The sequence below is a fragment of the Physeter macrocephalus genome, unplaced genomic scaffold, assembly GCF_002837175.3.
Source record: "Physeter macrocephalus isolate SW-GA unplaced genomic scaffold, ASM283717v5 random_97, whole genome shotgun sequence".
Taxonomy (NCBI): Eukaryota; Metazoa; Chordata; class Mammalia; order Artiodactyla; family Physeteridae; genus Physeter; species Physeter macrocephalus.
The window spans coordinates 93,856-107,431 of NW_021145377.1; the positions used below are offsets into that span (position 1 = coordinate 93,856).

Sequence of the window (13,576 nt, forward strand, 5' to 3'; positions counted from 1 at the left end):
AACTTGGACACTCAGGCAGGTCCCCGGGGCATCGCTCTCCCGGCGTCACCACCCCGATCGCCCCCCGTCCCATCTCCCAGTCTCATCTCAACACTCGCTAGCAGTCCCGCCTCCTGACCCCAGTCGCCCCCCAGCGTCCTCCCAGCACACCACTCCCCCGCATTCCCACCTGTCACCACCCCAGGCACTTACCCAGCGTCCCCACCTCCGTGCCAATGGCCTCCACCACAAAGTCGGCTGATTTGCCCACCTGGCCCGTCTCCAAGCCGGGACCCCAGGCCCGCACCTTCTGCACTCCTGCCTCTGGGCTCACCTGCACCTCAAAGGGGCTGGGCAAAGAGCGAGCTGGTGTCCATGCCGGGAGCTGCCCCCACCAGAGGTACTCGTCCCCCTCCCTTCCCTCAGAGTCCCAGGCAGCCCGCCTCCCTCTCCCACCCTCTGAGGGCCCAGACCTGGAGGCACGGGGGCCGCATGGTGCTTACCTGCGGGGAATGGCATAGCCGCCCCACGTGATGGTCACCGCGTACTTGCCAGGCACCACGGGGTAGTACTCGCACTCGAACACACCGTCCCCAGCCTCCCGCACCTTCACCGGCTCCTCTGTGCCTTCTGAGGAGGTGTGGGAAGTGGGGGGGGGGGGCGGTCAATGCTCTGCGAGTCCCAGCTGCTCAGTCCCCTCAAGGACCCTTGGGACCCAGGCCCAGCCTGAGGACAGTGCTGCTAGTAGGCACTGTGTAACAGCCCAGGGCAGCACACTGGCGAGAGCAGCATTCCCAGCTTGCACACTGGGAGACTGAGGCAGAGGTCAGACAATGTGCCTAAGGTCCCAGGGAGCCTCCGATCAGTGTCTCTTTGGAGCCCCCCCGGGGGGCGTGGTGCTGACCGTCACTGTCCTCAGGGGCTCAGAACCACTGGCTGTATTTCCTCCCTGTGTCCCGACTCCCACCACGGCCCTGGGCCCTGGCACTCACTTGGTCCCTTGACTGTGACCTTGAGCTCCCCGCTGCCAGCACCCTTGGTGAACACCTTGAAGTCAGCCACCTCTTTGACACGCACGCCCTTGGGCTGCAGGCCCCGCCCAGAGGCGCGGCAGGCGTTGGGGTTACAGGCTGGGAGGAAGAAGAGAGGCGAGGCTGGGGGCGCCGGGAGGCCCTAGACAGAGACTCAGCCTTCACCTCTCATCCCCCACCTCGCTGGGCACAGTCCTCCTGACGCCCCCCAGGCACAGGCCATGGCCTCATGCAACCCTCCCCCGTGCTCCCTGGTGCCCCCGACACAGCTAGGGCTGCCAAGACCATGCTGGGCAGGGAGCTGGCCACGAGGCCCCCAGCCCCCTCATCTGGCTGCTCACAGGAAACCCTTCCCACCGGGCTCCTCGGAGTCAGTGTCGCTTGGGACACAGGCAGGGCAGAGCCTGAGCAGAGACTGGAGCAAAGAGAGACAGGGAAGGGCCACCTAGAGCCATCTGAGCCTTCTCAGAGCCACCATAGCGGCTTTAGGAACTAAGTCGTGCCACAAAACACTCAGCAACACCATGGAACAAGAGATATGCATATAACCGGAAGCCTGCCACAGATCACAGGCAATGCATGGAAGTCAGCCTGCCACAGAACACTGCTAGTGGCAATGAACCCAGACTTTGCTACTGAACACAGGCCAAAGAACAGTGATCTCAGCCTGCCACGGAACCCACGGGCTGCCACCAAACAGGCAATGACATATAATCCAGGCCTGCCACGGAACACAGACAATGGCAGAGAATCCGGGTACTGCCACAGAACAGGCAACGGCACGGAACCCGGAGCCTGCCATGGAACACAGGCAATGGCACGGAACAGTCTTATATCACGGAAATCATCAGGCAAGTGGCAAAGAAACTAGCTCTGCCACAGAACATAGGCAAAGGCGCGGAACGTGGGGCCCGTCACAGAATGCCACGGAAGGGGGGGCGATTCCACACCGCTTGGGCCATGCCACACAGCACAAGTGAGGCCAGTCAGCTACGGCCATGCCCGGCCCCGCCTCCACTGGAGTGTACTAACGTGGTGCCACTCTCTTGGCCTGGTGGACGATGGGCACGGAGGGGGCGAGCGGCGGCAGGGGCTCTGAATGGCAGAGAGAGGACCAAGTGGGGGGTCACTGCTTGAGGGCCTGGCGTACAGGTGCTCACGTAAATGCCCCCCCACCCACGTGGCCCTGTCGCTTCCCCCTCAACCCTTCCACAGTGGCCCCTGTCTGTTACCCTTCACTGTGGCCTCCTGAGCCTCCTCGGGGGCAGGGGATGGACAGGCGAGCTCTCGAGAGCCCCACCCCTTGGCTCGCTCTTCTGCCCATTTTAAGCCTTCAGATGGCTCCCCACCCGCCCCTGGATGCAGTGCATCATTTCCCATAAATCCTCAGACTCGGAATTCGGTGGCAACGCTCTCTGTGTCCTGGCGTCGGGGAGAGGGATCATGCGGATGGGTGGAGGGCCTTTACCTTCTGCCACGTGGACAGGGAAAGGGCTGCGGGTGATGGGGGCACTGGCGAAGGCCACGTGCACCGTGTGGGGTCCCTCCATCACAGGCCTGTACGTGCAGCGGAACGTGCTGTCGCCCTTGTCCTCCAGGGCCACCTCCACTGTGTCCCGCCGGCCCTGCGGGTCCACGATCACCACGGCAACATCACCAGTGCCGGCCCCTGTCGCGACAACGGCCATCAGCCCTCATTCTGCTTGGGGCTCCCTCACCCCGAGACCACTGCCCTCTGGCTGGGACTCTGCCCCAGGCCCCCAGGCATACGGCCCACGCCCAGTCAGGGGGTGTCAGGTGTAAGGGGGCCGTCCTCACCCGCGGTGTAGATGTCAAAGTAGGTGGGTTTGTTGGCCACGTTGCCCACGGGCTCCAGGCCAGGACCACGGGCTGATACCTTGTTGGCATCCCCCAGGGCCATGCCCACGTTCACCTCAAAGGGGCTGCGTTCGATGTTCTGGCCAGCAAAGAGCACGGTCACCTGGGGGTCAGAGGCCAAAGGTAAGCTTTTAGAGGAGAGCAGCTCTGAGAGGGGCTGGAGGAGCAGAGCAGAGCCAAGGAGGGTGGGAGGCGGGTGGCCGGTGCACGGGGGTGGGCCGGGGTGCGAACCGAGACAGGGGTCCATTTGGCCAGAGCCAAGGATGTGAATGGAACGGGGAAGACAGGGGGTGCCTATAGGGAAATACCTTGTGCAAGCCAGCGACCTTGGGCACGTAGGAGACAGCGTAGGTGCGGTCCTTGTCGTTGTTGGGAACCACCTTTGCCTATTGGGAAGGGAAAGGATTGGCAGTCAGAGCCCCTCCTGAGCCCACAGCTCCTGCAGCCCGCATGGTGAGGCGTCCCCCGTCTCCAGCACAGAGGGTAGCTCTGGCAGCCATCTCCAGGCCACTCCAAGTTGTTGGCCTGTGGTCTCTGTCCAATCCCCAATGGCCTCTCCATACCTCCTCGGTGTGGCCCTCGGGGTCCTCAATGTAGACCAGCACCTCGCCCACGCCAGCATCCACTGTCTGCACGGTGAAGTGCGCGGGCTTCAGCACGGTGTTGCCCTGGGGCTCGATGCCTGAGGGGCAGAAGGCAGAGCCGGAGAGTTTAGGGAGATCCATCCTAGCCTGTGCCCGGCTGCCCGGGGAGGGCTGTTAGGGCTCAATACATACCAGGTCCGTAGGCAATGGCCTTCTTGGGGTTCACCTGCTTGGAGCGAACAGGGGCACCAGGTTTGAGTTTGGCCTTGGGGAACTGGGACAGGTAGGTCATGACAGAATGCTCATCCACGTTGGGGTCCACAATCTCCTCGGGAGCAATCACCTGCCACGAGGAGGAAGGGAGTCAGAGGACGCCCTCCTTAGCCAGGAGCCCCGGTTCTCACCCACTTCCTGACCAGGTACCCTTACAGACCCAACTCCACCCTTGACCCTCTGGCCCCTTTACTCTCCCACCGCCCCGTCCGCCAGCGTACCTGGGGCACCCCGAGCCAGTCGTCTGCCTGCTGCATGGCCTCCCGGGCGTTCTCCACAGGCTGGTTGGGGTCCCAGGCCTCCCAGTCAGGGCAGAGGCCTGGAGAGATGGCAGAGGGAGGCGATGATTAGGGGAAGCAGTCAGCCAGCATGCAGAGCATTTGCTCATCCAACACCCTCATAGGCTGTGGGTTCACACTCCCTCCCATGCAGCCCTAGGCCCCTGACCAGCCAGGTTCCTGCTGACCCCCGATGTTATGGCCCATCAGCTGGGATGCCCATCGCTGTTTAGAGGCACGGCAGCCCTCCCCAGCACCAACAATGAGGGCTTTCTGCCCCGCCTGACGCAGCCTGGCACCAGCCCTGCCAGCCGGCCTCCTGCCTACCAGGCCCCAGCACCGACCCTGAACACCAAACCCCTGTGAGGGCGTCCCTCGCAGACCTCTCCTGCCTCATCCCAGCTGCCTCCGGGTGGGCAGTCCCCGTCCCACACATGCTTCTGACCCGTCGCCTCGAAGGTCTCCTCACAGCTGCCCTGAAGTCCTAGGTCTCCAAGCACTTCCCACAACAGCCTCAGAGCATAAGACTCTCTCCTTCCTGACTTCCCTCTTGGGGAAATGGAGGCACTGAAGGGCCTGTTTGGAGAGGATGAGCTCTTCTCTCCAGCCACCCAGAACCCAGCCCTTCTACTGGGAGGAATGTTGAGGCGGCCGCAGGTCACTCCTGGGAAGGGGTGCAGGGGTTAGGGTGTGCTGGGTCCAAGCCAGAGCTGGAGGAGGAGGGCGCTGCTCACTGGCGGGGAGGGGGCCGGCTCAAAGGCTGGAATCCATGACTGGCCAGAACAGCTGAGCTCACTGCTGGCAGCCGCACCAGCCGTGGGCAATGGCTCAGCAGCTGGGAATGCTTCCCAGGCGGCCAGTGCCCCCACCTCCCACCCCCTGCTCCCCAGCTGACCCCAGGCTGGGGGAGGATTCACCCAAGGGGACATGGCTCCCCAGAGGCAGAGCTGACCCATAGGGGTGGAGAAGACCTATCTTCTCAGGAGATGAGGGTCAGAAAGGGAGCCGTACGTGGGGTACGGCTCTCGCCTGTGATGCCTCAGTCTTCTCATGGGCCCTCAGCTGCCCCCACCTGAGCAGGCCAGGGCCTACATCGAGAGAGGGCAGGGCTGGGTCACCTGCCACTGGGCAGTGTCACACCAGCCTCAGCCCACATCAACCTGGGCTTCAACCCCTTCTCAAAGCTGTCCCAGGGGCTCACAAAGAACAGCCTTCTCTGGGTCTAAGTCCTGGCCTTCTTTGGAAAGCCAGTGTCCCACCACATTTGCTTTCTGCTGGCTGAGCAGAAATGACACCCAAGTGGCAAAGAAGGAAGCAGAGAGTTGAGGCCCTGGGCTCTGGTTCAGTTCTGCCACAGATAAGCTGTGTGATCTCAGACAAGTCACTGGCCTTTTCTGAACCCCAGTGTCCTTGCCTGTAAACCCTTTTCCTGCTACTGCAGGATCTGGCAACTCATCAGGAAGGGTCTAACTCCAGCAGTGATTCTCAGCTGGGGCAGGGGGTCCTGATCCCCCAAGCCTGGGCCATGTATTCTGACAAACACAAGCCTTGGCATCACCAGCTCACCCCAGCTCCCCTTCTGGGCTCAAGGATCCATGGTGTGCTGCCGGCCCACTTACCAGGGGCACAGTTGTCCACCAGGGCGCCCAGAGCTTTGCCATCCTGCCAGTCACGGTTGAAGTTGGTGATGGGCAGCTGGGGCACCTTGTTCTGGATCCAGCCGAGTAGACGCTGCTTGGGTGTCTGCTTTCGGGCGTCCTCATCATCCTCATCCTCCCACATGGGCATGGAGATGGAGTAATGCAGGATCAGTGTCCAGATCAGGCCCAGGATCAGCTTCAGGTTCCCATCTACGATAGCCTTGCTGTCTGCAGAGCGGAGAGGCAATCTGGGCTCAGGAGGGCTCCACTTCTAGCACAGTGCCCTCCCCTCCCCCCACACCCCCCCAGCTCCTGAGGCTGCTGCTTGAGCGCTGGGTCAGGCCTCCTTCTTCTGGAACCTACTCCTTCTCTGACTACCAAATTCTCCATCCTGGGAGGCCCGGCCCCTGATGGACCCCTCCTCTCCCTTCAGCATGAGGCTGCCTCCCAACGTGTTCCTTCAGCGTGTAGTTTCACCTCTTTCACGGCACTTGTGCGAGCCTCCTAGCAGGCTACAGGCATCTATGCAGTTATGCAAGATTGTAAGCCTCTCAGGGGCAGACACTGTTTTGTTTCGTTTCCTTTTTTTTTTTTTTTAACAGTTTTAATGAGGTATGCTTGATGTACGATAAACTACTTATTAGAAAGTACAACTGGATAAGTTTTGACAACATGTATATACCCACAAAGCCATCACCACAAATCAAGATAATAAACATATCCATCCCTCCTCAAAGTTTCCTTTCCTTTGTGATCCATCACTCCTGCCCCTCCTGGTCTATCCTTCCCAGGCAACGACTGATCTGCTCTTGGTCTCTATAGATTAGTTTGCATTTTCTAGAGTTTTCTATGAATAGAATCATACAGTATATACTTCTTTTGTCTGCCTTCTTTCCCTCTAGATACTGTATTTTATGTCTACTCGGAGCCTAGAACTTAGTAGCATCTCAATAAATACTGGTTGAATGAATGAATATTTTAAAAACTGAAGTTGGAGAGGAGTGGGACCAACCTGGTTCCAGCCAAATTCTACTCTGAACGCTATAAAAGGTTTTTGGAACAAAGTTCTTGGAGGAGGGGGTGGGTACAGTGCACATTCTGTTAAGGCTTGAAAATCATGTTTTCAAATGATAGGGACCGGTAAGATTTCACAAGAGCCGGGGGGAGTGTTACCCATGTGGACTCAAGTCTCAGGAGCCGAGGCTCTCGACCCATCCCCTTCTTTGAGGAATACTATGGACCAGAACTGGTACCCCAAGATTTTGGGGGCCTAGTTCCCTTTTAACAGCCAGAGAGAAATATCCAGGAGCCGGGAGTGGCCTGGAGTATAGATCATTGGAAACCAGCTTACTTGTAAAGGACAATGCAGGCCTGAAATCCATCAGCTTCCCTGAGCACTGCTTTTAGGAGTTTGGGAGGGAGTGGAAGACTCAGCCTTGTTTACTGGTGTTGCCCAAGAGATGGGAAAGGGTGGAGCTGGAGGTGCCCCCTTACATATCTTTTCCTGCCCCCCACCAGATCTTGGGGGATGGCCTTTGGAGGGTAAGGCCTGGGGAACCCCAGTATCCCCCCTCAACTTGCTCCCAGGAGGGGAATCTCAGTCTCTCTGTCCCTCTGGCCTCGGGCTCTGGTCCCCTTGGCTCCACCACCCTTTCACTGATTCATCCTTCCTTCCCCAGCAGCTCCCCAGGCCCGCCCCCTCTACCCCTGGCTCCACTGCAGCACAATGGTTTGGCAGCTTGCAGATTCCATGACACACTCACTCCCGGCCTCCTGGTGCTTTGGTGCGGTCTCTCTCAAACACACACAGGCCCACAACACTTTCACACAGTCTTGACACCCAGGGCCTCACAGCCTCTCACAACCCTGACAGCCTCCAAAGCTGGTGCTCGCATGCCCAGAGCGCTACTTGCAAACTGCAGCCAGATCCCTGGGAGGGAGGCCTTGAGGCTGCTGGGGCGGGGTACGGGGGGTACAGGGGGTACGGGGAGCGGGGGCGTCAATCCCATCTGCCGCAGGGAGAGGTTTCTCCCCAGCAACTGGCCCTGGGCCAGACAGCAAGTGGTCCTGGTCGGCAGGAGAGGGGTGGGCCCGGAGTCCCACTCCGGGAGCAGTGACCTTCTTCTCCCTCCTCCCCCTCAGAGGCCAGGCAGAGGAGGGGAGCTCTGCTCAGGCCAGGTTCCCTCCTTCCCACCGCAATGGGGATGCCACCAAAGGGGTGGGAGGAGCCCCAGAGCCAGTCCCTGAGGCCACCCCAGGCCTCGAGTGGAGGGGGAGAAGAGAGGGCCCAGCGAGGGAGGTGCCTGGACAGCTGCTGCCCCCTCCAGCCCCTCCCTCGGTGGTTGGCTCCAGGAGAAGGAATAGCAACTGCGGAACAGCTGCGGGACAGAGCTGCCGCATAGGCCTCTTTGTTCGGAGGGGCTGAGGGGCTGGCGGGGTAAGGAGGGCACACAGCTCCTTCCACCCCGGCTGAGTACCCCTACCTCCTTCAGGAGGACCGCTCAACCCCCAGCTCCCGCCCCACTCCTAGAAAAGGCCGTTCTGACCTCCTCCCAGGTGCCCAGATGCTCAGTTTCAGTCCTGAGACGATGCCCAGAGACGGCCCCGGCCCCAGACCCTTCCTACCACTTAGCGGGACAGAGGAAACTAGAGGAAGCACGATGCCCGCCTGGCGGGGAACCACCCATCATTACACCTTCTCCGGGTTGGGCAGCCCCTGCCGCCTGTGCCTCCTCCCATCCAGCCTCAGCCTCAGCCTCAGGCCCAGCAGCTGAATTGCTGACAGCTTATCTCATCGGGCAGCGGGAGCGAGCCACTTGGCCCAAATGGGGAACAATTCCCTGCAGGAACGGGAAAGGAGGGTTCCCTCCCGCCCCGAAACCAGCTTTTGCTTCTTCCCCCTCTGTTCTGAGCCGGCCTCTCCACATACAGTTGAGCCAAAGGGGCCGGAGCCAGGCACCATCATGGGGGAGGGGAGAGGTGTGCTCTCGGGAAGGACGAGGCCTGGAGAGGGGCCGAGCGCCCCGCAGCGGGGAGGGGAGGGGAAGGCTGAGCCATTTCCTACGAAGTCTTGGTGAGGCCCCAGGCTCTCCCCTCGAGACCCCACCTGGGACCGTCAGTCCAGTCGGTGAAATCCCAGCTGCTGGGGACTGACAGGCCCAGGGCTGACTCCTCTCTGACCCCGGCCCCCCGCAACCCCATGCGCTCTCAAGCAGCCCTCACTCCCACTACACACACCAGGGCCCCTCCCCACGCCCTGTCCTCAGGCTTGTCCTTCTGGAAAGCTCAGAGACATCTGCTGTGTCACAGCGGCAGGGCTATTTCCAGGCCAGAGCGGGTGGGGTGGGGGGCAGTACTGGGGCAGGAGGGGGTAAGGCCTAGAGAGGTGACTGGCCGGGGCAAAGGGCCCCGGACTGAGCTCAGCTGCTAATTCAGGAGGCCTAGAGATGCTCCGAGGGAGAGTGGAGGTGGACAGACCTTCCATCATCTGAAGAAGTCTCTGGGGCAGCCTGGGAGGCACCGGACACCCTGTGAAACTCCCCTCCTGCGGCCCTAGGGTGCACCCCGCCAAGGGGCCCTTTCCTGCAAATTCCATCAGGGCTCTTAGGAGCTCGCCACAGGGGTAGGGCTCTGCCCCAGGCCCCCGGCCTGCAGGGATGACGGCAGGGCGGAGAGGGGAGGGCCAGCTCCTACCCTCTCAGAGCCCATCCCAGGTTCCCCAGCTCCCAAGCCTGGGGTGCCTCCCCACCCCCACCCAGCGCTGACACACCTTCCAAATCTGGTTACACTCAATGACTTCCTCCCTTTTTCAGGCCTTCTCTCCCTCCTCTCAGCCCAGACCGTTTGAGCTGCAGCCAATCGGGGCTTAGGGGGTGGGCGGGGGCCGGGCGTGGACGGAGGGCGCCCCCTCCCCGGCCGGCTGAAGCTGGTGGAGGACAGGCAGGGGTTAAGGCTCTCGGAGCTTGCTCAGAGCCTTTTTAGGTTTCCGAGGCTGGGCCCTGCCGGCCCTGGCCCCTGGGCCTGAACCCAGCCACCGAGAACATATGCCCGCGGGGGACCCGGGCCCCGCGCCCGCCCGGCCACCAGCTCTCCCCCTGCTCCCTGGGATCGGGCAGCGATTGGGACCCGCCTTCAGCTGCTCCTCCCCGGTGGAGGTGCTGGGAGGCTGGGAAGCCATTTGCTTTGTTTGGGGGGAGGTGCCCCCGGGAATCAGTAATGGGCACGGGCCCAGTCCTCTCAAGCCTGGGCTGGGGGTGCGGGTGGCAGGAAAGGGGACGAAGGGGAGAGGCGAGTTTGTGAGAGTGTGCGAGGGAGGCTGAAGCTGGAGGGCTCAGAAACTGTCAGGTCTGGACTCCTCCGGGGCCCCCTCGGGATGCCGGCCGACCAGAGAGCGGTGCGAAGGCAGGACCCGAGGGGGCCTGCGTCGGCAGGCGGGAGAGAGGGGACAGGGTCCTCTCCCGGCGCCGGGGCTCTCTCTGCCCTCTCTCGGCTCCCCGCGCGCCCACCCAGCACCTGAGTCCTCTGTCCCCGTGGGCCAGCCCCTCCTCGGGGCACTTCCCCCTCCCCGCCCGCACTGACCGATGGACACGAGCTTGATGTGCTCGCGCTCGAGGAACTCGAGGGCCACGGACACGTTCTCCAGCTTCATCTGGCGGAAGTTGGGGCGCGGGTGGAACTTGCGGTACATGCGTTTCTGGCTGAGCACCTCGAGCAGCGCGATGAGGCGCAGCCCGTCGCTGAGGTCGCGCTGCAGGTCGGTCAGGCGCTTGCCCACGCACTTGAGGTGCTCGTTGCACCAGCGCGTGAAAGTGTTCTGCTGGATCTTCTTCCACGGCGCGTCCTCCGCCAGGTCCTTCTCCGTGGACGGCATGTCGTCCGCCTCGTCGCCCAGGCCGAGGCCAGGGGCCTCGGAGTAGCCGCTGTTGTTCATCATGCTGGCGCGGGCTGGGGCGGGGGCTGCGCTGCCGGCTGGGCTCCGGCTCGCGGCTGGCTGGGCTCGGGCTCGAGGCGCTGTCGGGGCGCGATCGCGGGACTCGCGGCTCTGCGCTGCGCGGCTCTCAACTTCTCTCGCGCCCCTGGCTGGCGGGACTCGGCGGGCCTCCTCGGCTCCTCGGCCTCGCTCTCTCTCTCTCTCTCTCTCTCTCTGTCTCTCTCTCTCTCTCTCTCTGTCTGTCTCTCTCCCTCCGGGGGCGGAGCTGTGCTCTGGAAGTGCGGGCCGGGCTGGGGCGGGGGGTTTAAGAAGCCCCCGGGTCGCGTTCCCCCCCCCGCCGCGCCTGCGGCCCCCGGCTCCACGTCAGAGCGCCGGCCTCCCAGGAATGCCGCTCGGCCCGCGGGTGGGGGCCGAGCAGAGCCCGCCGGCCCCGCCTCCCTCCCTCCCCTCCCCCACGCGGCCAGCCGGCGGGAGGGGGGCCCTCGCCCCCGGCCCGGGTCTGCTGCCCCGGGGAGGCCCGGGCCCGGAGCCGCCGCGCTGGAGAGGTGACTAGCGGAGCTGGAAAATGGGGGGAGTGAGGGCTCCCAACACCCCAGAACTAAGCTTCGCCGGTCAGAGATGAAATATACCCCCGCCCCGCAGGACTAAAGAGACACAAGGGGAAACTGAGGCCAGTGGTTAGGGCAAAACACACTGATCTGGTGTTGACAGAATCTTCTGGGTTGTTTGGTGGCAGGGCTGTTCACAGGGCCTGGGAGTCCTGGCTCCTAGCCCAGGGTATTGTCCACCTGCGGACAGGGAAGGGGAGTGTGTGTGCTTGTGCGCAGACGGACTGAGAGGAAGTAACGACACTGCCCACGCCAGTCAGGGAGAAGGCTTCGGGTGAGGGTGCCCCACTTTACAGGTAGAAAAGTCTCATTTGAAGCCCAAACCCAGGGTCCCAGGGGAAGGACTGCGTCTACCCCTGACTCAGTGTCCCTGTCACCAGCCCTTTTGTCCTCATCCTCTCAGAATGAAGCTGAGCTCAGGAGAAGAGTGCCCAGTGAGTCACACTGTGCTCCCCCCCACCAAAGTCTGACTCAACCAAGGTGATGAGAGGGGAGGGAGAGCCTCTGCCCTGCAGTACCAGGGAGCCCCCTGGGCGATGTGCCCATTTGGGTCACAGGGCAGATCCTTCCAGTCAAAGAAAGTCAGGTTAGCCAGACAGAGACAGAGAGAGTCCTGCCCAGAGTAGTCAAGGGGAAACGTGATGGGGGCTGGTGGGCAGGGAGAGCCCCAAGGAGCCAGCCAGGATGCCTGGGCAGGACTGGGCTCAGGGTAGGCCAAGGGCAGCTGACAGCAGGGAAACTGAGGCACTCAAACAGAGGAGCTGGCCTGGGATGAGGTGAAAGAGCTGTAGAACATACTTTATATAAAAAGAATATATATTCTGCAATTCTGTAGGATACATGTATTCCACACCTCCTGGCACACCCTTTAGGCCAAACTTCCTCAGCTTTCCCATCCTTCTGGACCCATAAGTTTGGGCCCCAGCTCAAGTTGTGTGATGACTGAAATTTGGCAAGTTTCTGGTGAATCATTTGACCTTATTCCTCTTCCCCCACCAGGCCCGGTGAAAAGGACAGGGAGGGTGGGCATCTCTGGGGGCAGGATGAGGGCAGTCCTTGTTATAGAGCTTGGGAAGAAGTTCAGGAGCTTTGTGGGGGGCAGTGCTTATGGTGAAAGGGGTCCATGAATGATTTCTTTCCCTTCTCATTAGTGAGGGAGGGGGAGGAGTAGAGAAGGGACCAGAAACAGAAAAGGGACCTGCTGTGCGTGACTTAGGAGGGGGGAGCTCGTCTGTCTCTCTCCCTCCGGGGGCGGAGCTGTGCTCTGGAAGTGCGGGCCGGGCTGGGGCGGGGGGTTTAAGAAGCCCCCGGGTCGCGTTCCCCCCCCGCCGCGCCTGCGGCCCCCGGCTCCACGTCAGAGCGCCGGCCTCCCAGGAATGCCGCTCGGCCCGCGGGTGGGGGCCGAGCAGAGCCCGCCGGCCCCGCCTCCCTCCCTCCCCTCCCCCACGCGGCCAGCCGGCGGGAGGGGGGCCCTCGCCCCCGGCCCGGGTCTGCTGCCCCGGGGAGGCCCGGGCCCGGAGCCGCCGCGCTGGAGAGATGACTAGCGGAGCTGGAAAATGGGGGGAGTGAGGGCTCCCAACACCCCAGAACTAAGCTTCGCCGGTCAGAGATGAAATATACCCCCGCCCCGCAGGACTAAAGAGACACAAGGGGAAACTGAGGCCAGTGGTTAGGGCAAAACACACTGATCTGGTGTTGACAGAATCTTCTGGGTTGTTTGGTGGCAGGGCTGTTCACAGGGCCTGGGAGTCCTGGCTCCTAGCCCAGGGTATTGTCCACCTGCGGACAGGGAAGGGGAGTGTGTGTGCTTGTGCGCAGACGGACTGAGAGGAAGTAACGACACTGCCCACGCCAGTCAGGGAGAAGGCTTCGGGTGAGGGTGCCCCACTTTACAGGTAGAAAAGTCTCATTTGAAGCCCAAACCCAGGGTCCCAGGGGAAGGACTGCGTCTACCCCTGACTCAGTGTCCCTGTCACCAGCCCTTTTGTCCTCATCCTCTCAGAATGAAGCTGAGCTCAGGAGAAGAGTGCCCAGTGAGTCACACTGTGCTCCCCCCCACCAAAGTCTGACTCAACCAAGGTGATGAGAGGGGAGGGAGAGCCTCTGCCCTGCAGTACCAGGGAGCCCCCTGGGCGATGTGCCCATTTGGGTCACAGGGCAGATCCTTCCAGTCAAAGAAAGTCAGGTTAGCCAGACAGAGACAGAGAGAGTCCTGCCCAGAGTAGTCAAGGGGAAACGTGATGGGGGCTGGTGGGCAGGGAGAGCCCCAAGGAGCCAGCCAGGATGCCTGGGCAGGACTGGGCTCAGGGTAGGCCAAGGGCAGCTGACAGCAGGGAAACTGAGGCACTCAAACAGAGGAGCTGGCCTGGGATGAG

General features: G+C 62.0%; 1 protein-coding gene across 3 annotated transcripts in view; it reads right to left on the bottom strand.

The window, feature by feature from the left end:
* FLNC (filamin C) overlaps positions 1–10,904 on the bottom strand; it is a 28,610-nt gene extending 17,706 nt beyond the window's left edge. The window contains exons 1-11 of one of the 3 annotated variants that reach the window (XM_024127586.3): positions 10,242–10,904; positions 5,643–5,891; positions 3,967–4,064; positions 3,665–3,815; positions 3,452–3,570; positions 3,197–3,274; positions 2,829–2,991; positions 2,479–2,679; positions 972–1,109; positions 483–609; positions 193–329 (exon numbers count right to left, since the gene is read on the bottom strand). In XM_024127586.3, coding sequence (XP_023983354.1) covers positions 193–329; positions 483–609; positions 972–1,109; positions 2,479–2,679; positions 2,829–2,991; positions 3,197–3,274; positions 3,452–3,570; positions 3,665–3,815; positions 3,967–4,064; positions 5,643–5,891; positions 10,242–10,596 — 1,816 coding nt within the window. In that variant the 5' untranslated portion in view covers positions 10,597–10,904. The remainder of the gene's footprint in view (positions 1–192; positions 330–482; positions 610–971; positions 1,110–2,478; positions 2,680–2,828; positions 2,992–3,196; positions 3,275–3,451; positions 3,571–3,664; positions 3,816–3,966; positions 4,065–5,642; positions 5,892–10,241) is intronic. The other 2 variants (XM_028483938.2, XM_007119753.4) reach the window with 2 other exon arrangements.
* Positions 10,905–13,576: the final 2,672 nt, after the last annotated feature.